This window comes from Acartia tonsa, chromosome 1 (assembly GCF_053477335.1).
Source record: "Acartia tonsa isolate MP-2025a chromosome 1, ASM5347733v1, whole genome shotgun sequence".
Lineage (NCBI taxonomy): Eukaryota > Metazoa > Arthropoda > Copepoda > Calanoida > Acartiidae > Acartia > Acartia tonsa.
The window spans coordinates 925337-950117 of record NC_137260.1 but is presented as its reverse complement, the minus strand read 5'-3'; the positions used below and the strand labels follow the sequence as shown (position 1 = coordinate 950117).

At 31.3% G+C, this 24781-nt stretch overlaps 1 protein-coding gene across 10 annotated transcripts in view; it reads right to left on the bottom strand.

Moving 5' to 3' along the window:
• The window catches only part of Stacl (SH3 and cysteine-rich domain-containing protein), a 242260-nt gene that overhangs the window by 156879 nt on the left and 60600 nt on the right, over window positions 1-24781 (bottom strand). For 8 of the 10 annotated variants that reach the window (XM_080169796.1, XM_080169939.1, XM_080170150.1 and 5 more), the window contains exons 9-12: window positions 16530-16624; window positions 10512-10578; window positions 5041-5120; window positions 3286-3370 (exon numbers count right to left, since the gene is read on the bottom strand). In XM_080169796.1, the coding sequence (XP_080025922.1) occupies window positions 3286-3370; window positions 5041-5120; window positions 10512-10578; window positions 16530-16624 (327 nt within the window). Of the gene's footprint in view, window positions 1-3285; window positions 3371-5040; window positions 5121-10511; window positions 10579-16387; window positions 16424-16529; window positions 16625-24781 lie in introns of those variants that run through there. The other 2 variants (XM_080170220.1, XM_080170071.1) reach the window with 2 other exon arrangements.

The following is a 24781-nucleotide window of genomic DNA, read 5'->3' as shown; positions in this document are numbered from 1 at the left end:
TCAAATGCTATGGCACTTTTAGTAAGACTATCTGTCAAAGTATACAGTATCCAGTTTCCAAACATCAACAATGACAATTATCATGGCACCATCTAGTAAGACTATTCATAACAACTGGTTACCATCATACATTTTCTAAATATCACCATGATCAATCGCCAAGGAACCCCTAGTACCAAATCTTCTTTTTAAAAGCGAAGCTTTTCTATAATTAGGGTCGATCCGTCCGTACGTCCGTAACGGGTAGCTTTTTCCGCTATTTTAGGCATGTTATAATTGTCCTATCGATTTCAAATTTTGCATGGTGATTCCTTTAGTAGTTAGGTACGATTTAGAAACTATAGCAACTCTATTACCATTACCAAAATGTACGTACGTCTATTTTAAACATGTTTTTTAAAATTTTTTTTAAAACAAATTTTTATGTGATCTAATCATCGGATTGATCTGATTTTTGGTATATTGCTTCCTTGGACAACAAAGTATAATATAATAAGCAAAGCAACTCTATAATCAAGTCCTAAAATGTAAGTATGTCCATAAAAATTATCCTGTATCAAGCAGTTTTTCAACAAATTTACTTACAATTTTGCTTTGACTTATAAATTTATATTATGATAATTAAGTTCTAACACTATACAAGTGTTAATTCCGTTTGTCCTACCGTTTCAGTGCTTCGCTTTTATGGATGTTGTCATCCTTGTTTATCATGCTTTGTGACACCTACAAATAGCCGAGATATCTGGAAATCCAGTTCAAAAATATAAATATCTTAAAGAAAGGTATTTTAAGTATCCAAAACTTGAACTATAAGATGATTAAAAATAAGATTAAATTCTCAAAATCAAATAATGAATGAAAATAACTTTCCTATTAACTAATCTTTCAGCTATGAGAAGTCTTAAGTAAAAATTAATTAAAATTATTGAATGAAAATAATTTTTCTTTCATTAAAATTTAATTACTTCTAAAAATATTTTTCTTTACTTTAAATGTTTAAAAAAGTCTTTAAATTAAATCTTTATATGAAAATAACAGGATTTCTATTTGTCTGTGTGTTTGTATGTTTGTAACGAAGGCTCTCGTTAACCGCTGAACCGTTCGGGTTCTCCTTAACAGGGTAGCTTCTCATAGGTCCCAGGAAGGTTCATAACTATTTTGGGGGAGGTTACAACCACCCTCCCAAGAGAAATTGCCCCTAGAAATTATTTTAAAACTAAAATAAAAATGTGTTAAAAAAATCTAAAATAAAAAAAATTGGTTTTGGGATTCAACTTCCCCCTCCTCAAGTGCACCTAGAGGCCTCTAGGGGCGTTGCCGCTAGTAAAGGTAACAGGATCTCTGTCCGTCTATTTGTCTGTGTTTGACACTAACCACTGAACCAATATGAATCCTGGGTAGGATTAAATCTATCTTGAGAGAGGTTACCACAACCCACCCAAGATTAATCGCTCTAGAGATTGTTTTTTAAAACTAAAATTAAAAATAGGAGTGTAGGACCCCCCCCCCTTCCCTCATTGAGGCCTTTTATGTCTTTTAAAATCTTTAAAACTGCTATCTGTGGTGTTAGGTAGGGTTTTTATCGATCTTCTACATGTTTTAGGCTATTTTTAAAGAAAGTATTAAAGAGAACTAACTACTGCAACTTGATTATATGTATGTATAAATCAAATAGGATAATAGAGTATACTTACAGAGATGCTTTACTACCAAAGTCTAACTAACTTGTATATTCAACAGAGACCTTAAGAGATAAGGCAATTGATGAATAATTAACAAACACTCACAATTATAATAAACAAAATTACCCCTTTCTTTATAAGTAGAAAAAATTGGAAACTGCTAGTTTGAACCATCCAATAATGACATATTAATGGTACCCAACATGTTTTAATGAGAAATGAAAAACTTTTGGGACCATCATGCTTTTACAGTCCAATGTCCCCTCCCTCCCTGACAAAATTAACTAATCATGTAAAAGCCTTATTAATAATTCACAAATAAAAGAGCATTCATGGAAAATTTAAGAAATATTAATTCATTATAAAGATTAATTTAAAAGATATATAGATAAAGTTTTATAATATCGTGTTCCTATTCGTTGGCTTAAAAGCTTTGGAAATTTTAATTGAATATTAATTGGTTAGTTTATTAAGTTGAGCGTCAAAACATTTCAACCACTACTGTACTCTACAGAAGGGGTAATTTTGTGCATTTTAATTTGGGATGTAGCTAGAGCTAGAAGGTTATAAATTAGTAAGTTGCCTTTTATTTTGGCGCCTATATTAAGATATCTGAAATTTTTCCTTTTCTATCTATCTATCACTTACCACTTTGTCTAATGTCTGTTTGTTTGTCTGTCTATCATAAAATGATTTCCTGTAATTAATGGGGTAGGCAATCAACATAGAAATGATCAATCATACTGTCTGTACATATCTGTCTATCTGTCTGTCTGTCTGTCAGTCTGTCTATAATAAAATGATTACCTGTTGTAAGTGGGGTAGGCAATCAACATAGTTATGATAAATCATTCTGTTATCTGTCTGTCTTTCTATCTGTCTGTATGTTATTCTGTCTGTCTATCTGTCTACTATAAAATGATTACCCGTAGAAAATGGGTTAGGCAATCAACATAGCAATGATCAATCATACTGTTATCTGTCTATCTGTCTGTTTGTTTGTCTGCCTGTTATAAGACCATTACCTGTAGTAAATGGGGTAGGCAATCAACATAGTAATGATCAATCATACTGTTATCTGTCTGTATCTCTGTCTGTCTGTCAATCTATCTATCTATCTGTCTATTATAAATGATTACCCGTAGAAAATGGGTTAGGCAATCAACATAGCAATGATCAATCATACTGTTATCTGTCTATCTGTCTGTTTGTTTGTCTGCCTGTTATAAGACCATTACCTGTAGTAAATGGGGTAGGCAATCAACATAGTAATGATCAATCATACTGTTCTCTATCTATCTGTCTGTTTGTTTGTACGTCTGTATGTTATTCTGTCTGTCTATCTGTCTATTATAAAATGATTACCTGTAGTAAATGGGTTAGGCAATCAACATAGTAATGATCAATTATACTGTTATCTGTCTGTCTGTTTGTCTGTCTATCTGTCTGTCAGTCTGTCTATAATAAGATGATTACCTGTAATAAATGGGGTAGGCAATCAACATAGTAATGATCAATCATACTGTTATCTGTCTGTCTGTCTTTCTGTCTGTCTGTTTGTCTGTCTATCTGTCTGTCAGTCTGTCTATAATAAGATGATTACCTGTAATAAGTGGGGTAGGCAATCAACATAGTAATGATCAATCATACTGTTAGTGCAGTGGATTTGTTGGACGTAAGAATTGTGCCTAAAAAAATATTTAAGTATTTAAAGATTTTAAAGCCAGTTTAGAAATTTTCAGTAAAAAAACTTTAAAGGGGAGGTTCTTTTCAAAGGACAGATCTAACCTAAACTAAAAATATATTCATAAAAGAACATCCAAATCGGTCCGTAGGTTAACAAAATCTTTTGGTAAAGAAAGACAAGAAAATATTTTTAAAAGCGAAGCTTTTCTATAATTAGGGTCGGTCAGTCTGTCCGTCAGTCCGTCTGTCCGTCTGTCAGTCCCTAAAGGATAGCTTTTTTTATTAATTTAGGTATGTTAAAAGTATCCTATCGATTTCAAACTTTGCATGCTGATTCCTGTAGTAGTTAGGTACGATTTAGATAGCGTAGCAACTCTATAATCATTACCAGAATGTCCGTACGTCCATTTGAAACATGCTGATTTTTAAAACTTTTTTAACAACAATTTTTCATGTGATATAATCATCCGATTGATCCGATTTTTGGATTACAGATTCCTATTACAATAAGGTACAATATTTTGAGCGAAGCATCTCTATAATCAAGTCCTAAAACTTACGTATAATTTTATCAACACTTATATATTAATAAATTTTGGGGAAAATGGAAAACGGAATAATAAAAGCTTTAATATATCAAATGTTATATATTTTTTATTTATTATATTCAAATTGACTGATATTGTTTTACATAAAATTGAGAAAAAAATCAAAACAGGATATATTTTTTTATTTATACTCCAAATGCAAAATGAATCTTGAACTATCAAAGAAAAAATATGAATCTATATTTTGAAAATAAATACATTTATCTTTTAAAAACTTTTGAATTTAAGTTTTTATAAGGTTTTACAGTTTGTCAAAACAGAAATATATGTTTATTCGTAAAAGTTGAAAAAGTAAAGTTAGTAATGAAAATTTTATATTTATATATGTAACAGGATGTGAGTCTGTCTGTTTGTCTGTAGTGAACAATATCGCCAACCAATGAACCGATATGGATAATCTTAGCTTTTTATAGGTTTTCTAATATTTTGGAGGGTGTTACCTCCACCCTCCCAGATAAGTAACCACTAGAAAACCACTTGGCCATTGAAATCACATATCGACAAATGAAAACTATGTCTTAGCTATTTTCAAATAAATACTGTTTTCAGAAAAAAGCTACATATGTCAATTTCAGAGACTTTTCTTGTTTTTACTTCTGCCAGGCAGCAGGGAGGGGACATTTGACTGTAAATTATACTAGTACCAATAGTTTTAAAAACACGTTCCCTCATTTGTTAGATTAAAAAATTTGGTGACATCTAACAAATTGATAAGTTGGCTTCAGACTTTTTAACAATAATTTAAATCTACAGAAGAAGTGATTAAATTATTAAGTTATTAATTCAACGAATGAGAGAAAAGGCTTAAAAACTTTGGGTACCAGTATAATTTACGTTTCATTGTTCGTTCCTTCCCTGGGTATATTTAATATTAAATAGAAAAAAAACATGAAAAAGCTCTTTTAAAACCATCAAAATAGAAGTCGGAAAAAATATGGTACAGGGATATATCAATTAAAGATAATGTGGATCTACTGCTGTTCACGGTAAAATATTGCTGGTAACGAATATTGCCAAAAATCTATGGATCTTAAATTTACTAAATATACAAAAAAAATTCTTACTTTTCCAAATAGACGGCCAGCGATTCTTGCGAGGGTTGCTCCAGGTGGCGAGCCCAGGACTGGCGGTAGTCATTATGGATCTAGGCATAGATATATAGATAGATAGATAGATAGATAGATTGAAAGATAGATAGATAGATAGATAGATGGATAGATAGATAGATAGATAGATAGATAGATAGATAGATAGATAGATAGATAGATAGATAGATAGATAGATAGATAGATAGATAGATAGATAGATAGATAGATAGATTGATAGATAGATTGATAGATAGATATATGGATAGATAGATAGATAGATATATATATATAGATAGGTAGATAGATATTCTTAGAAGAAGTTTTAAAATAAACCAATTATAAAATCAAATAATTTCAAGAGGGAAAAATTTTAAATTAACAAGCTTAAATTAAAAAATTTTATTTTATTTTTGAACCGATATCCTACAAAAAAAATTGTAAAAAAATAGAAAAAAAGCATGTTTGAAATGGATGTAGAGACTTTTTGGTAACGATTTCTAAATCGTACCTAACTTTTAAAGGAATCACCATGCAAAGTTTGGAATTAAAGAGACAATTCTAACATGTATAAATTAATGAAAATAGCCATTCGTGACGGACGGACGTACGATTTTAAAAATAATTTAGAAAAGGCTAGATTTTGTACTTTAATTAATATCCTGTAAGTTTACTAACGTCATAGATTTTATATTTTATATATATAATTTAACAAATTAAAATTTTTCTACAATATCCCCATAAATTAAAAAAAAATCTGTTAAATTGATTTAAAAGCGAAGCTTTTTATAATTAGGTTCAGTACGTCCAACCGTAACTGATGTTTCTTTTGATTAATTTAGACGTGTTACATTTGTCCAATCAATTTCAAACTTAACATGATGATTCTCATAACAGTTTGGTACAATTTAGGAAGCAACTCAATAATCGTTACCAGAGAGTCCGTAAAAGTTACTTGTTCGTTTGTATTTCCTTCTGATTTTAGAGCTTGACTTTTTATGGATGTTGTCATCATTGTTAAAAGCAAAGCTTTTTAAAAGCGAAGCTTTTCTATAATTGGGGTCGGTCCGTCTGTTCGTACGTACGTCCGTCCGCCCGTCCGTAACGGATAGCTTTTTTCGTTAATTTAGGAATGTTATAATTGTCCTATATTGATTTCAAACTTTGCATGGTGATTCCTTTAGTAGTTAGGTACGTTTTAGAAAGCGTAGCAACTCTATAATCATTACCAGAATGTCCAAACGTCCATTTTAAACATGTTGATTTTTAAAATTTTTAACAACAAATTTTTATGGGATCTAATTATCCAATTGATCTGATTTTTGCTTTATTGACTCCTGGGACAACAAAGTATACTGTTATAAGCGAAGCAACTCTATAATCAAGTACTAAAAATGTAAGTACGTCCATAAACATTATCCTGTAATTTTAAAAAATTTACTTACAAATTTGCTTCAAATCTTATACATTTATATTCTGATTATTCAGTTCTGACACTATAAAAGTGTTAATGTCCGTTTGTCCTACCGTTTCAGTGCTTCGCTTTTATGGATGTTGTCATTCTTGTTTACTAAAATTTTCTCTATATTGTAATTAGTTATCAAATCATCTTGAATGGTGATTGCTAGGATGATAAGGATTAAAAGTCAATAGAAATTTCTCTTTGGCCATTTTTATAAATCTTCTTTTTCTTTCGATGGAGTCATTTCAAGTAAACTAAGTATTGTACAGATTTACGTTAATTTAAAATTTCTAAGAATACGTGTTTTAAATGTAATATTACATTAAATTAAGCAAGATATTTTTATTGTATTCATTCGAATCCGGTGGACAGGAACCGGTTCTCATCAATACGAAAAAAACTATGTCTAGCATCGTATTATATCTAGCTTTCTACGAATAAAAAAATGTACAATCATAAGATTAAAACTAGATTTTTTAGCCCCGATGTGCTTTCTACATTCTACATTGTACATTCTGTATCCGCGGAAAGTTGTTTAAAATACGATGCGAGAAATAACTATTATATACTTTTTAATAAAATTGCATAAAATTTTAAAAACAAGGATGCATTTATAAAAGCAAAGCTAAAAAAATCAGACGGCCAGACAAACCTACATTAACAGATGTAGAATATTTACAAATTCAACATTATAGAATCTTTTTAAAAGCGAAGCTTTTCTATAATTAGGGTCGGTCCGTCTGTACGTCCGTCCGTCACGGATAATTTTTGGTTAATTTAGACATGTTAGAATTGTCCTATCGATTACAAATTTTGCATGGTGATTCCGGTACGATTTAGAAAGCGTAGCAACTCTATAATCATTACCAAAATGTCCGTACGTCCATTTTAAACATGTTGATTTTTTACTATTTTCATCTCAAATTTTTATGCGATCTAATCATCGGATTGATCTGATTTTTCGTATATTGATTCCTGGGACAACAAAGTATAATGTAATAAACGAAGCAACTCTATAATCAAGTCCTAAAAATGTAAGTATGTCCAAAAACATTATCCTGTATCAAGCAGTTTTTTAATAAATTTACTTACAATTTTGCTTTGACTCTTATACATTTATATTATATTATTCAGTTCTGACACTCTACTCTCAAGTGTTTTTGTCCGTTTGTCCTATCATTTCAGTGCTTCGCTTTTATGGATGTTGTCATCCTTTTTTATGAATCATTATAGTATATTTTATCCTTATGCAAAAGTAAAAGGATCTGTGTCTGTCTGTCTGTACCGAAGAAACGCTGACCGATATGGTACGCCTTTACAGTTTAGCCCTCTCATAGATCCTGGGAAGGTTTATAGCTATTTCAGGGGAGGGTAACACCACCCTCCTAAGAGAAATCATCGCTAAATCTACCCCAGCTACGTTCAGTGCCACTAGAGGCAAACCCGAAAGTGTATAAAAAGCTCAGAAAATAATTATGAAATTAAATTGTAAAAAGTAAAAATATCCTTATGAAGTAGTAAGCGTTTTTTGTCTGTCCCGAAGGATCTCGCTAACTGCTAAACCTATATTGTTCATCTTTACAGTGAAGTTTCTTATAGGTCCTAAGAAGGTTTTAAATTATTTTTAGAGAGGGTGTCTTCACCCCCTTCCCCCAAAAAATATTTTTAAAAACTCTTTTTAAACTCAAATTTAAAATTGGATGAGATTGAATTTTCGCCCTTCTATTAGTACCCCTAGAGGCTTCTAGGGGCGTAGCCGCTAGTAATTAAAAATAGCATGTCTCCTAGTCTCTTATTATTCTAATTAGCTTTAACCCTTACAGATCGGGCCCCTATTCCCACCTTAATAGATCGGGGGGGGGGGGGGGGGGGTCATATTGACCCCCCCCTCTATCTCGGCTTCTGTTACAGATAAAGACGTAAAATTTTTTTCTGGTGGTTCATGTGTATTTTTAGAGACCGCTCCTTAGCCGCTTTTTAGCGGCCAGCTGCTAAATTTAAAACAGCTGTAGAGCGGCCAATTTTGCAGCTAGGATGACCAAATTTTAGGACGAACTTTTATTTTTCATAACAAAAAATTACTTTTTCTGATCATCGCCAAAAAACGGCAAATAACGGAAACCGCCATTTTCGGCGGTTACGGCGGTAAAACGGCGGTTGGCGGCGCCAATTAATATTTCTATCTGTTTATTATTGCTCAAGGATTTACCAAAAAAATTATAGGTCTCTAGCTGTAATAGAAGCCACGATATTCATGATATATGTCTGTAGTAAAAGCCGGACAAAAATCGGTCATAGTGTCGGTCAGGGTGCGGTCAAACGGTCATAACACCACTTTTCTCATAAGGTCATTGATATCTCAGTATTCACCAAAAAATTTTTAGGTTTCTACCTTATATACAAAGTCATAATGTAGAAATTAAGATTTATTTAGAATTTTTTTTTAAATTTTGGTGCTACCCAACCGACTTTGACCGGACACCAGGACCGACACAGACCAGATATCCTAATAAAATCAACTTTTGCCGACGTATAATTACTAAACTTAAAAAGTCAAGAAGTCACAACTCTCTATCTTACCTACAAAAAAAATGACATTGAAAAAATAGAGGGGGGGGGTCAATATGACCCCCCCCCCCCCCGATCTGTAAGGGTTAATTTGATGTTAATTATATAATCTTACATAAGAATATAAATATCATGCACAATGGTCTAGAAGTTACACATATCTATTGTCAGGGATCTAAAGGGATAAGACAATGGCAATAAATTGATATACACCCCAAATGATGATATACAAAACTACCCCTATCTAGTAGTGGAAACTTTTGGTCACTCAACCTGATGAACCAAACAATCATAAGTTCCAAAGTTGTTAAGCCAACAAACAATAAAACATTATTATAAAGCTTTGGGGACTAGCCAATTTATGAACACATAAAATGTTTTTAAATGCGCCAAAAACTAAGAAATTTTGTCAAACTTATCTATGATAAAATGCTCGGATTAAAATAGACTAGAACAGCGTGAGTTATGCTTACATAAAAATTCATCTTCTTAACATTACCATAAATTAGTAATTTTTTATTTTGATAACATCTATTTATTATTTTTAAAAGCAAAGCTTTTCTATAATTAGGGTCTGTCCGTCCGTCCGTCCGTCACAGTTAGCTTTTTTCGTAAACATAACATGTTATAACTTTTCATGGTGATTCCTGTAGTAGTTAGGTACGATTTAGCAAGCATAGCAACTCTATAATCATTACCAAAATGTATGTACGTCCATTTTTAACATGTTGATTTTTAACATTTTTAACAACTAATTAGTATATGATACAATTATCCGATTGTTCTGATTTTTGGTTTCCTGATTCCTAGTGCAATAAAGTACATTATTATAGGCAAAGCAACTATATATTCAAGTCCTAAAAATGTAAGTATGTCCATAAACATAATCATGTATCAAGAAGTTGTTCAACAAGTTTACTCACAATTATGCTTTGACTCTTATTTATTTATATTCAGATTTTTCAGTTCTGACACTATACAAGTGTTAATGTCCGTTTGTTCTATGGTTTCAGAGCTTCGCTTTTATGGATGTTGTCATCCTTGTTTTTATCTTAAATAAGAAAAGCAAACAAAAATTCCTAGGACATTTGGTAAAAATTCTTACCTAAATGGAAAATTTAATCGGTTCAGTTGTTAGCGAGATCTTAAAGGACAAACAAAAATACCTTGATACCCTCGTAATAAGATTATTCAAGTATTTGTAGAAAGGTTTTAAATATTAAGGTGAAAGGTACTAAATTGAACACAGTAATAGTGTCTGACTGATTATGACGTAACAAAAAAAATTAGCCAATAAGAGGCCACTATAAATTTTACCATTGGTCAATAACGGCCTCTCATTGGCTATTTTTTTTTGTTACGTCATAATCAGTCAGACACTATTACTGTGTTCTACTAAATTAAATAGATTTTTTTTCACCTTAGTTAAGTTGTCCTCAGTATTAGCAAGCAGGCCTTCATAGTTCTCTCTTTGTGTAAATACTTTCCTAAATAGATAAATAGATAGTTGGATAGATAGATAGATACATTAAAGTATTAGCAAGCAGGCTTGCATAGTTCTCTCTTTGGGTAAATACTTTCCTAAATAGATAAATAGATAGTTGGATAGATAGATAGATACATTAAAGTATTAGCAAGCAGGCTTGCATAGTTCTCTCTTTGGGTAAATACTTTCCTAAATAGATAAATAGATAGTTGGATAGATAGATAGATAGATACATTAAAGTATTAGCAAGCAGGTCTTCATAGTTCTCTCTTTGGGTAAATACTTTCCTAAATAGATAAATATATATTTAGATAGATACATTAAAGTATTAGCAAGCAGGCCTTCATAGTTCTCTATTTGTGTAAATACTTTCTTAAATAGATAAATAGATATTTAGATAGATAGATAGATACATTAAAGTATTAGCAAGCAGGCCTTCATAGTTCTCTCTTTGGGTAAATACTTTCCTAAATAGATAAATAGATAGTTGGATAGATAGATAGATACATTAAAGTATTAGCAAGCAGGCTTGCATAGTTCTCTCTTTGGGTAAATACTTTCCTAAATAGATAAATAGATAGTTGGATAGATAGATAGATACATTAAAGTATTAGCAAGCAGGCTTGCATAGTTCTCTCTTTGGGTAAATACTTTCCTAAATAGATAAATAGATAGTTGGATAGATAGATAGATAGATACATTAAAGTATTAGCAAGCAGGCCTTCATAGTTCTCTCTTTGGGTAAATACTTTCCTAAATAGATAAATAGATAGTTGGATAGATAGATATATAAATTAAAGAATTAGTAAGCAGGCCTTCATAGTTCTCTATTTGAGTAAATACTTTCCTAAATAGATAAATAGATAGTTAGATAGATAGATAGATACATTAAAGTATTAGCAAGCAGGCCTTCATAGTTCTCTCTTTGGTTAAATACTTTCCTAAATAGATAAATAGATAGTTGGATAGATAGATATATAAATTAAAGAATTAGTAAGCAGGCCTTCATAGTTCTTTCTTTGGGTAAATACTTTTATAAATAGACAGATAGATAGTTGGATAGATAGATAGATACATTAACCCTTTACAGTCGGGCCCCTTGCCGCACCTTAATCAGTCGGGGGGGGGGGGGGGCGTTCAACGCCCCCCCTTATTATCTCAGTTCCTATTAGAGCTAGAGGGCTAAATTTTTTTGTGCAAGTCCCCTGTTTAATAATGAATTTCCGACCTTTTATAAGTCTAAGTCAATTTTCGCTTCCTTCACCCTTTTATTTAACAACCTTTGTTTTTAGGTCCTTTTTTACTTAAAAATTTCAAACGGCTGTAATTTTTTTATTTTTAAAGCTAGAAGAAATTTTTTTTGCAGAAAACGTTTATTTTTGTGTAAATTTTACATTAGAAATATCAAAATATAAATTTCAGCGGCCGCAGCTGTACTTGGCAGCTGCCAGCCGCCGCAGTCGGCGGTTGGCGGGAAAACGGCGGCGGATCTTCATGAAATTTTAATACGTTATGTAGACATGTAAGAAAAGCTTAAGTTTTAAATTTGAAGTCTCTAAGTCAAAAATTGCGGCCACAGGAGCCTTTTAAAGATTTCTGGAGACCTGGAGGATCAGGACCTGCAGGATCATACCTGGAACCTGAAAGTTACTTGAACACCTGTATTTCATATTATGATGTACTTCTAGAGGATTTCTTAGTATTTTGGTATGATAAAATGCTTTGTTTTAGTCAAAAAAATAGTTTTGCTCTTTACCTGGATGACCCTGCCAGGTTTGCTGGCATCCTGTGCCCGCCAGGATGGAGATATTCAAAAAATTCCAACTCTCAGTTATGTGTTATACCCATACTTAAAAAGTCAAGCAGTTTGGGCTCTTTATCTTTCACACACAGAAAATGAGATAGAAAAAACCGGAAGGGGGGGCGTTCCACAGTGGGATCTTTTGAAAAAAATCGGGACATCCAAAAAATCTAAAATCGACTTTTATCTATCCTAGGACCTAATAATGGCTGTAAGTAGACAGCTAGAAAAGAAATTTTTTAAAAGTATTAATTTTTGGCAGGTTTATGCCATTTTTAAAAAAGGTAGTGAAAAATTTCTTTTCAGTTTTGATGATTTTCCAGATTTTTTTACACAATTTTTTCAAAGCAACAAAAAATACATTTATGTTCATCTTATGAAAAAAAAAATATATTATGGTACTTTTCAGATACCTGTACCAATGTCTAATTAAAGAAAAAATTTTAAAAAATATTTTTTTGGTGGTGTAAATTGACATTTGTGAGAAAATTTCACCAAAAATATTAAGATTTTTAACCCCAAAAAATCAGTTTTCTCCATTTTACCCAAAAACGGACAGGAGGCCCCGGGTTTTGCAATAATAATATCAATATACAACATGTATTGTGTATAAAACAGTTTTCACAACCTGGGGCCTCTTGTCCGTTTTTGAGTAATTGAGCATTTTACATTGCATGGTTTGAACAATTTCGTTCTTGTTAATTTCAAATTTTCCCCCGTTAGAGGGGGAAGGAGTCATTTTAGAGCCCAAAGTCATCTCTGCAATATTTTCAAACTTTTTAAGGCGGATCTTTCTTGACTTATGCATCATTTGCCTCTGGCGAACCGTTTCGCCGTTATTAGCCGCCGTTGGCGTGATTTTTAACGATTTTCGCCGTTCTCGCGGTTTAAATGGACATTTAAGGGAACAAGGAGTCCTTAAAAAAAGATGACTTATAAATACTTTTATTTTAGCAATTAAATTTGCTAAATTTCATGTGTTCTGAAAAAAATTGTATTTCTAACTGGTTTTGGTTCAGCAGAAATTCAAATTCGGGGATTAATTATAATATTGCAAAAACATTATATATGCGTCTGAGAGAGAGAGAGAAATATACGTTTGAGAGAGAATATAATAAAAGCAATTATGTTTATATTCTTATACAAACTTTAAATGAAGATAGCTAGACTTAGAATAAAGGTATTAACACAAAATCAAAAGTGTTTTGAAAATTATGTTATTGTTGTTTATATCTGTAAAAAAAAACATTAAAAACATGCCTTATTAGTGTCCTATTTTACTTATACTGGACCTACCTAAAAATGCCGGGACTCGAACTGGGTGCACCTGACGCTATATTCATGTTCACAAACATTGTTTGCATTGAAGAAATATTTACATAGACGTTTATTTTGTTAAAATATTCCTATCCTAACTAAAGTTATGAAGGTTTATAGATTTTTTTAAAAATAGGGTAGCTTCGCTTCTCCAAAACCGCCAGACGTACTTATCAAATGCACATTAGAAGTTAACAGGAGCAAAATTTATGTTATTTTTGAGTTAAAGCAAAAGAAATTACATCATTTCATCAAATACAAGCTTTTTTATTGATGTTTACTTTTGTCTACCCTTAATGTCCCGTTTTTTGGCAAAAGATCCCACTGTGCGTTCAACGCCCCCCCCATCCCCCCGACCGTTAAGGGTTAAAGTAATAGCAAGCAGGCCTTCATAGAATAAAGTTAGAGTATAGAGGGGTCGATGGTATATGGCTACATAGAACTATGGCAAAGACCTACTAACATATTCATATTGGTCAAGAAATTTGACAGCTTGGACCCTAAAATGGCCGAGTTTTATACAGGATTTTTCATTTTTAGAAACAATGCCCTAACTATAAAATTTAACATATATTTGTGTTTTTCCTTAATAAATAATGGATATATCTTAAAATTAATGAAGGAAACAAATCAAATTTAGCATTGTCAAAAAATTATAAAAACTGTAAAAATTTGGACTTTCAGTAAAATATTTTCACTGCTAGCTGCTAACAATACAATCATTTCGGAAAGTAGATATCAATACTAATTTTTAAAAATAGCATTAAAAATAGCATAATTAAGGTTCAAATTAGAATCAATATAGGTTTAATTTGTTTTTAAAATATTTTCCTTTTTAGGGGGCTTTTAAATGTTTATCCCAGTAATAGATAGATAATCTTCTTCCTTTCCCCTTTCCGAAATATTAGAACTGTCCGTAGCTCCTACGTAAAGCTTCTGCGCATGTCTATTTATATGCTATATTTAGTAGAGAAGCTACTCTATAATTCACTTTGTCTATCAGTAAGTCCGGATTTTTTTCCAATGAATTTGCTAATAAAAATTATTCTGTATTTGACTTTGATAAAAGGATTTTACATCCTTTTAAATATATGTAAATTATCGCAGCTCTTTTATGACTCTATACATGCCTTTCTCTGCTTTTTACATCAGCAACCAAATGAATGTAATTATTTTCAATTCCTGAAAATCATAATAATCTGTACATTGCTATATTTTCAATATTTCATTCATTAAATCAATTGATTTTAGAAAGACATATTTTTTAAATGCTGCTACACTTGAAATTATCATCCTTGTTATAATGTTCTATAGTATTTTGAATAAAAGTATTATTATTTTTTGTCAACACTTTTTTAGCTAGCTTTGTAATAATTACGTTTAAATTCTGTTAAATTTACTGATAATAATCATCTAATAATTTATCGCTTATTTTCAAGGTCTTACTATTCTAATTATATATACATTATTATGTTTAATAAGAAAATTCCGACATTCATCTCAGTTTATTTTTTTTTTAAATTAGCTATCTTTGAAATATATATTCAAATAAAATAACTGAGTACAAATAATAATAAAACAGGGTTTGCTTACAAAACACAAACAAATTAATGGAAACACTTTTGAAAAGATAGCATTGATTTTAAATGATAAATATGCTCAAAATTTTTACAAAAACTAGGCAAAACTTTTTTTTGTCGTTGATAACAATATCTTATTCTTATACTCTTATTTACAAATAGTTTTACACTAAAATCTTTTGATTTAATTGTTTTAACTCTTGTATAATTGGGCAAATGACTATAATTTATAATAAAGGTCCCCCAAATCCTTATACCAACAAGTTGGTGATTTTGATTATTTCTTCAAACCTTATTCCAATGACAGCATATGAGCTTTCTAGCAGCTAAATGAGAAAGCAAAATTTCTATCGATAAACAACCTTCTGCAGAGCTTTAGGTCTTTGCTTAAGGAATGTTTGTAGCTATCTGTTTATACATCTATACTCTAAATTTATTCTTCATAGTTCTCTATTTGGGTAAATACTTTCCTAAATAGATAAATAGATAGTTGGATAGATAGATAGATACATTTAAGTATTAGCAAGCAGGCCTTCATAGTTCTCTATTTGAATAAATACTTTTATAAATAGACAGATAGATAAATATTAAGAATAATACACAGATAGAATAAAAAATACATAGATAGATAGATAGACAAATAGGCTTTATCTCCTTTGGTTGTATAAAAAATACAGGAAGGGATGAGGCATTGGACGGCAAATTATACTGGTACATTATCTTATTGGTTAATTTAAAACTTCGGGTACTTTTAATAAATCTTGACAGGCTGACATGTCAGACATATAAATAGACAGAAAGGAGGATAATATAACTGGATTGAATCCTTATATAAAAGGTCTTCTCCAGAAGAGTTCTGGCCACAGCTCTGCACATATGTACAGACAAACAGACGGACAGACAAACAGACAGATAGATAGACAGACAGACAAACAGACAGATAGATAGACAGACAGACAAACAGATATACAATATATCTGGATTTAATCCTTATGTAAAAGGTCTTCTCAAGAAGAATACTGGCCACAGCTCTGCCCATATGTACAGACAAACAGACGGACAGACAAACAGACAGATGGACAGACAGACATAAAGACAGATTAATAATATACCTGGATTGAATCTTCATATGGAAGGTTTTCTCAAGAAGTGTTCTGGCCACAGCTCTGCCCATATGTACAAACAAACAGACAGACAGACAGACATAAAGACAGATGGACAGACAGACATACAGATAGACAGATAAATATATACCTGGATTGAATCTTCATATGGAAGGTCTTCTCCAGCAAGGTTCTGGCAACAGCTCTGCCCAGGACGCTGGCTATTTCTGTATGGCCAAGAGAATCCTAAAAAAATTAGGAAGTTAGAAAGGTTTAAGGCTATTTTTTATCTTGTTTTGATATTTACAATAGTTTTTTATATAACAAAAGTTAAATCGAAAATAATATAACCTACCACCGAAAGACAAATGTGAAGCCTTTTTAAAATGGCATACCTAATCGGTTCTAAAGTCAGCGAGATCTTAAGCTACAGACAAAAAACAAACCCTACTACTCCATATAATAGGATTTGTAAATTAAAGAGGTTTTCTTAACAATAAAATAGTAAGATTGTTTAAGCAAACGTTATTTTAAAGACAAACAAACTGTGGAATAAACATTTTAATTCATTTTCTCCGTATTCATTTGAATCCGGTGGATAAGAACCGGATCTCATCCATACGAAAAAATGTCTAGCATCGTATTATATCTAGCTTTCTACGAATATTTCGACGGATATATAATTGTACATTCTATATCCGCGGAAAGCGGTTTATAATACGATGAAAGAAGTAACTAATATAATATTTAAAGAGGTTCTCACCACTACATGGTAGTCATTATATAAAAGTAATAGGATGTCTATTTTTGTTTTTTTTCTAAAGGATATCTCAGAACTGATATAACTATCCTTTATTGTGAAGATTCTTATAGGTCTAAGAAAGGCTTCTTTTGTGGGAAGGTACCTTGAACCTCCCAAGACAAAATGTTCTTAGAAAAAAATACCACCCTTACCCTCAAAATTTACTTTCCTTTAAAAACTAAAATAGCGGCTACGCCCCTAGAGGCCTTTTGTGGCACTTTAAATGTTTGGTGTTTTAAAAAATTATAAGATACCTTGCAATGTTGCGATGGAGTTTCTATTAAATTGCTACGATACTTTACAATGTTACGTAGGAGTCTCTATTCGAGATAAAAAAATTTCGATTTATTGTGATTTCTCTTGGGAGGGTGGTGGTACCCTTCCCCAAAATAGTTATAAACCTTCCCTGGACCTATGAGAAGTTACCCTGTAAAGGAGAACCCAATTGGTTCAGCGGTTGGCGGGATCCTTCGCTACAAACAAACAGACAGACAAACAAACATCGTTCTACTTTGTATTTTAGATTTAAAGAGGATCTCACTATTACATGGTAGTCATTATATAAAGTAATAGGATGACTGATTGTGGTTTTTTTTCTGAAGGATGTTGCTGAACTGATATAATTCTCCTTTATTGTAAAGATTTTTTAAAGGTCTAAGAAAGGCTTCTTTTTTGGGAAGGTACCTCGAACCTCCCAATAGAAAACATTCTTAGAAAAAAATACCACCCTTACCCCCAAAATTTACTCCTTTAAAAACTAAATTATAAAATGATGGGTTTACTCGTCTCCTTCTCATGTCAGTAAGAAATAAATTTAGTTGATAAAAGATAGAATTGTGAAAATAATATAAATCAAATGGTTTTCAATATTTATGATATCTATAAATCATACAAATTGAGTTCAAATTTATTGAGAAAAAGTACTATATTATCTTTAAAAAACTATAACTTACTTACTCTGTTGGTCTGCCTGTTTTTTAATGAGGCAATCTGTTTTTTTTTCTGCTACTTAAGATAAAAGGCTGATTTTCTTAATGAAATACTTATTTTTAGAAAAGAAGTATTTTTTCCTCACCTGTCATCAAAGATAGAAGTATGAAATATTGTTGATACTAAGCGTTGATGTTACATTTATTTTGTCCGTCAGTCAGTCTGTAATGGTCTCTTTCTCTTTCCATATGATTTTTTTATTATATTTAGGGCTCGGCAGCCTCAAGTCAGTTGCCTGCAAGCATCAGGGAAATTTTAAAAATTAGCTTAAGTGTAAACCTGATCCATATAAGACTTTTTAAAATATTTTCGCAGCTTACGCGAACTGCTTATATTAAAGAAAAATAAAGGATGTGTTTATCCTTTTACATCTAAAACAGATAGATTATCATAATAAAAAGACACTTTTATCTTGAAAAATACAATATAATAATAGTTATTTCTTTCATCGTATTATAAACCGCTTTCCGCGGATATAGAATGTACAATTATAAGATTAAAACTATTTTTTTAGCCCCGAGTTGCCGAAGGCACGGGCTAAAAAAACTGGTTTTAATCTTATGATTGTACAATTCTATATTCGTATAAACCTGGATATAATACGATGCTAGACATAGTTTTTTCGTATGGATGAGAACCGGTTCCTATCCACCGGATTCGAATGAATACGAGAAATATAAATAATTATCATGTGCTTTATACAAAACTAGCGGCTTCGCCCCTGGCCTCTAGGGGCTTTGCCACAAGAGGTAATTGAAAAAATATAAAAATAAGTTCTGGTGCTGCCAATAGTTTTATAAGAACTAACTTCCCATAAACAAAAAAATATTGGGGTAGGGGTTTGGGGGGGGGGGGGAGGGTGTCCCACCTCCAAGATAATAGCTTAAAACCACCAGAGGACCAATAGGTATATTCCCTGAAGAGTAGAATCCGATCGGTTTAGTGGTTACCGAGATCTTAAGGGACAGACGGATACAGACGGACGGACAGACATCATTCTACTTTGTATTATAGATTTTTTATAACAAGTGAATATTCATTATTGCTTGGATCATACACCAGCATATCATGTACTCTAAGTGAAACTTGTATCTTGCTAAAAAAAATTAACCCTCCCACCCCATCCTCTCCCTTCTTACTGGATTGAGTAACTGACCAATGAATGATGTTCATGTTTGGAACTTAAATTGACGACAACTGTTATAATATCCACGTAAAAATTATGTCCATTTATTATAAGTGATATCTTTATTATTGACAAATAATAAAACAATAAAACATTGTATTATACAGAAAGGGTTGGGGGCATTGCACTATAAATCATTTTTGTTTCATAAACTCGATCACCCATTCGTTGAGGACTTTCTAAGACATAATATTTGATTTTAAAAAGTTACAATACTCAAAAGAAGGTAGATTAATAGAATAAGTAGAAAACAAGGATGACAACTTCCATAAAAGCAAAGCATGACTGATAAACTAAATGACCAAGTAAATCATATACTGGATGCCTTTTTGGATAGTTAATCTTAACAAAAAATTTTAGCTGTCTATTCTAAATAGCAGCCGTAAAAATCACATTTCCTCCCAGAGTTACAGTCGGACGGACAAATTTAATTATAGAGTAGCTTCTCTACTAAGAAGAAGATAACGTACTGTTATATAATTCAAGAAAAGATATGAAAAAATAATAGTTATTTATCGCATCGTACCATAGACATATTTCCATGGATATTAAAATTAAAAGATTGCAACCAATTTTGTTAGTCCTGAAGGGTCAATGGCCTGGGCTTGCAAAACTAATATAATTTTATTTATTTTTACTTTGATATTCGTGCAAAATTCTTAGCTATACATAAGTTTTTAGTATGGCAAAGAACCGGTTTTTATCCAGCGGTTATTAAACGGTTTCGAAGCCATACTGGAAAAGATATGAGAAAAAAAAATAATTTCTTCCAATTATCACATATATATATTTTTAACCATTCGTACCTCGTTAACATTACAAAAACAAGGATGACACCATCCATAAAAGCGAAGTACTGAAACGGTAGGACAAACGGACATTAACACTTGTATAGTGCAGAACTGAATAATCAGAATATAAATGTATAAAAGTCGAACGAAACAAATAAGTAAATCTGATGAAAAACAGCTTAAATACAGGGTATTGTTTAAGGGTATACTTACATTTTAGGACTTGATTATAGAGATGATTCGCTTACAAAAATGTACTTTATTGTCCAAGAAATCAGTATTCTAAAAATCAGACCAATCGGATAATTTTATCACATAAAAATTTGATGTTAAAAAACTTAAAAATCAAATGTTTAAAATGGACGTTCGAACTTTCTGGTAACGATTATAGAGTTGCTTTGCTTTCTAACTCGTATCTAACTCCTATAGGAATCATCATGCAAAGTTTGAAATCGATAGGACAATTCTATCATGCCTAAATTAACGAAAAGAGCTATCCGTTACGTACGGGCCGACCCTAGTTCTAGAAAAGCTTCGCTTTTAAAAAAGATAGGTATATTCTGGGATCTTAAGGGATAAGAAAATAAATATAATATGATAAACAAAATTACCCCTTCTTTATAAAAAAAAATGCTTAACTTATAACTTATAATAAAACAACCAATAAAAATGTATTAAAAGCACCCAAATTTTTTGAGCCAACGAACAAGAAAATAAACAAGGATGACAACATCCATAAGTAGCGAAGCACAAAAAATCGTAGATGGGAATACGTACAAGTAGATTTAAAAGGTTTTTACTAAAATCAAGAATAGATTTATTGGATAAAATAAACATGAAACCTTGTTTTATTTTGTATGATGACGATGGTCAAAGTAAATTATATTAAAGATGTTCATAACAATGGGAAAAATTATTTTGATACTGAAAATTGGATCAAAATAAAAGATATGGGGAAATATGTAAAACATATAAAATAGCCAAAAACCTGATAAAAGGCAGTCTGGCCGCCATGGTTGTTTTCTTAAAATGACAAAAATTTAATTTTTAAATCCTTAACTTAAAAAATTTGAACACAGTAATAGTGTCTGACTGATTATGACGTAACAAAAAAAAATAGCCAATGAGAGGCCGTTATTGACCAATGGTAAAATTTATAGTGGCCTCTCATTGGCTAATTTTTTTTGTTACGTCATAATTAGTCAGACACTATTACTGTGTTCAAAAATTTGGAAAATCGGACCATATACACTGAAGATATAGAGAAAAATGTTGAATATATAAAAATAGCCTAAAACCTGCCAAAAAGGCAGTCTGGCCATCATGGTTATTTTCTTTAAAAGACGGGAAATTTAATTTTGATATCTATAACAGAAAAAAATTTAAAAATCGGACTATAAACACTGAAGATATGGAGAAAAATGTTAAGAATATAAAAAAAAACAGCATAAACCTGCTAAAAAGGCAGTCTGGCCGTCATGGTTGTTTTCTTTAAAAGACGGGAAGTTAAATTTTGATATCTATAACTGAAAAAATTTTGAAAATCGGACCATAAACACTGAAGATATGGAGAAAAATGTGAAAAATATAAAAATAGCCTAAAACCTGCTAAAATGGCAGTCTGGCCTTCATGGTCGTTTCTTTAAACGACGGGAAATTTAATTTTGATGTCTGTAACTGAAACAATTTTGAAATCGGACCATAAACACTGAAGATATGGAGACAAATGTGAAAAATATAAAAATAGCCTAAAACCTGCTAAAAATCGGTCCGACCGCCAATGATGTTTTATAGTCAATTGTGCTCCTTAATGATGGGAATGTTGTAAAAAAATTTCAGAATTCTATCTTTTATAGGAGCTGAGTAAATCCCATTTCCCCCATAGCGATACGGACGGACTGACGGACAAAGTGAATTTTAGAGTAGCTTCGCTACTAAAAAAAAACATGTTTCTGAATATTATTTACTAAGTATATTTGCGATTACTTTTATTTAATAGATTTTTCCAATTTTTAACATTTACAAAAGGGCCTGCTTTATTGCTTCAAGATCCATGTCAGATCTATATAGGAAATAAATGTCTATAAACGAGCTCAAGTTTTCCAAGGAATAAATGTTTAAAACTCATAGTGCTCCAATAATCCATAATAAACTCTCATTGCCCAGAACAATAAAACCCAATATTTTACTTTATTAAGAATAAATTATTTTTTTTTATTTCATCTTGCTATTTACATAACATTGAAGTATTTTATTACTATTCTTAAAAAAGAAAATTTAAATTCATAATATAGTAAATTTAAGAAAACTTAGTTTTAAAATGAGTTGATTCTAGCGCCCCTCCCTAATGTGTCCAAATTTTGAAACAAAAATTAAAAACATTTTAACCCTTTCCTGACGGTTATAAATAAATATATATTGGAAAATAAATTCCGTAATTTAAATTGCATTTTTGAAAGAATGAAAATGGCTTTATTATAAATACGTATTTGAAGATTAAATTAAGAAATCAAAAGAAAATGGAAGAAAAAGCAAGTTAGAGAGAGTTTTTTTTTAAAAAACAAGAAAACGCTAAGGCAGAATGTTAATACGTTCATAGTATCAAAGGCTTTTATTATAAAATAAATAACTAAAATCAGCCGGACAGAAATTCTAACGTAAGTAGTTGACATTGAAGTAATCTTTATGTGTAAGTTAATATATTTATCTCTTTCTATTCTAAATGCATAAGAATATTTTAAACTAGCGAATGTGTACCTAGCATCCAGGGGCTCTCAATTAAAAGGGGCAGAAACAGGCTAGAAAAAATAGTTCAAAACCATCTGAAAATAAAATAGCCTAATACCATCATGGGACCTATTTAAAGCTAACCTAAAATAGAGAACCCAATTGCTTCAGTAGTTATTGAGATCTTAACCTTTATAAAAAAAAGTGGAAAAACATATTTTTGCAGACAGACTGACGGGCCAATTGAGATGCAGAGTAGATGCTCATCACCCTGTAAAATTTTACCAGGGAAAAATTCATCTTTCTATCAATCAAATGACAATCAGAGCATTACCGATAGACTGACAGACCAGGTAAATTATATAATGGATGCTTATTTGTAAAGGAGAACCATATCGATTCTGCGTTTATAGAGATCTTTTAGTACAGACAGACACACACACACAGCGAGATCCTTTTACTTTATTTTAAGGACTATAGGCTAGACTTCTATTTTCAATAGAAGAAAAGGCCCATTTCCCTACAGAAATTGATGTCATCTGGAGGGTTACAGAGAGACTAACCGACTAAATAAGGTAGAGAGTAGATATTCATCTATCAGGAAAATCTTCTCTAGAAAAAATCAGTCGTGATCGTCTATCTAATTTAGAATTTGATAAATAAAATTTTTACATTTTAAATTAAATGCCTTGCAGGGTATTTCCGACAGGCTGATGGAATAAGTAAATCACATATTGGATGCTTAAAGGTATAGGGTATATTCTCAAAAATTAAAACCGTCTATCTTTAATAGCAGATGGTGAATTATGTTTTACCCTCAGACGGACATTTCTAATTAAAGAGGGGCTTCGCGTAAAAAATATTATATTTAATAAAAAAGCAAGGTCAGCAAAAGTGAGGATTAGGGTGCTTTCCCATATCAAGCATTGAAAATACACTTCCATATTTTAGAAATAAATTGTAAATTAGAAGGGATAGTTTTTTTTGCATAAGCCTAACTTCTGCAGGGGGCCCTAACCCACCAAGGTTTACCCTTGATGTGCCCTTACTCTTGATAAGATATTAATTATAGAACATATAGAATTTCTTAGAAATTTTAAAGCTAAACAAGGATGACATCATTTATAAGTCCTTAGTAAAGCTAATAAACATGGAAATCTTTACAATAGAATTTATATAATATCTTTGATAGTAGATGCATATCAAAGAATTCCAACAGACGGACGGACGGACGGACAAAGTAAGTTCATCAGTATGGGGATGTTTTTAATTCCAGCCATTGATCTTTTATAACTGAAGAGAAATTCACGTTTACTTCTTTACGGTTTCTTTCAGACAGACAGACAGACATTTCAATTAGAGTAACAAGAAACATATGATAACATCCATAAACTTTGTGAAGTTCATAAAAATCTAATAGAATAGACGGACAATATGGTTAAAACATTAGATGTCAATAGAAATATATACAGTAAACTTAAAACATAAAATACCATAAAATCTAATTACTAAAACTTTAGCATAATGGACGGACTGACTGACAAAGTTAATTAAATATATATGATGCTTTTTAGTCAGCGAAATCCTCACAGACAAATTTGCTTTTCATTTTTAATTTTAAGTAAATCATAATTCTGATTTTGTACCAGACAGACATACAAAGTTCAAGTAAGATTTTCTGCTAAAATATTTTTTAGTAGAGAAGCTACTCTACAATTTATAATATAATAATTTTTCCTAATAACTCGGACCCTAAGGCGGCCTGAATCTTAATAATTGCATTAGCCTTCTACCTTTCCAGTACGAATATTTAATATTCTCAAGAGCATTACAGACCAGCGAACAACGTGAGCTGTAGGCTAGTTTTGTAATATAGATGTATAGAATACGTGGATATAGAATATGCG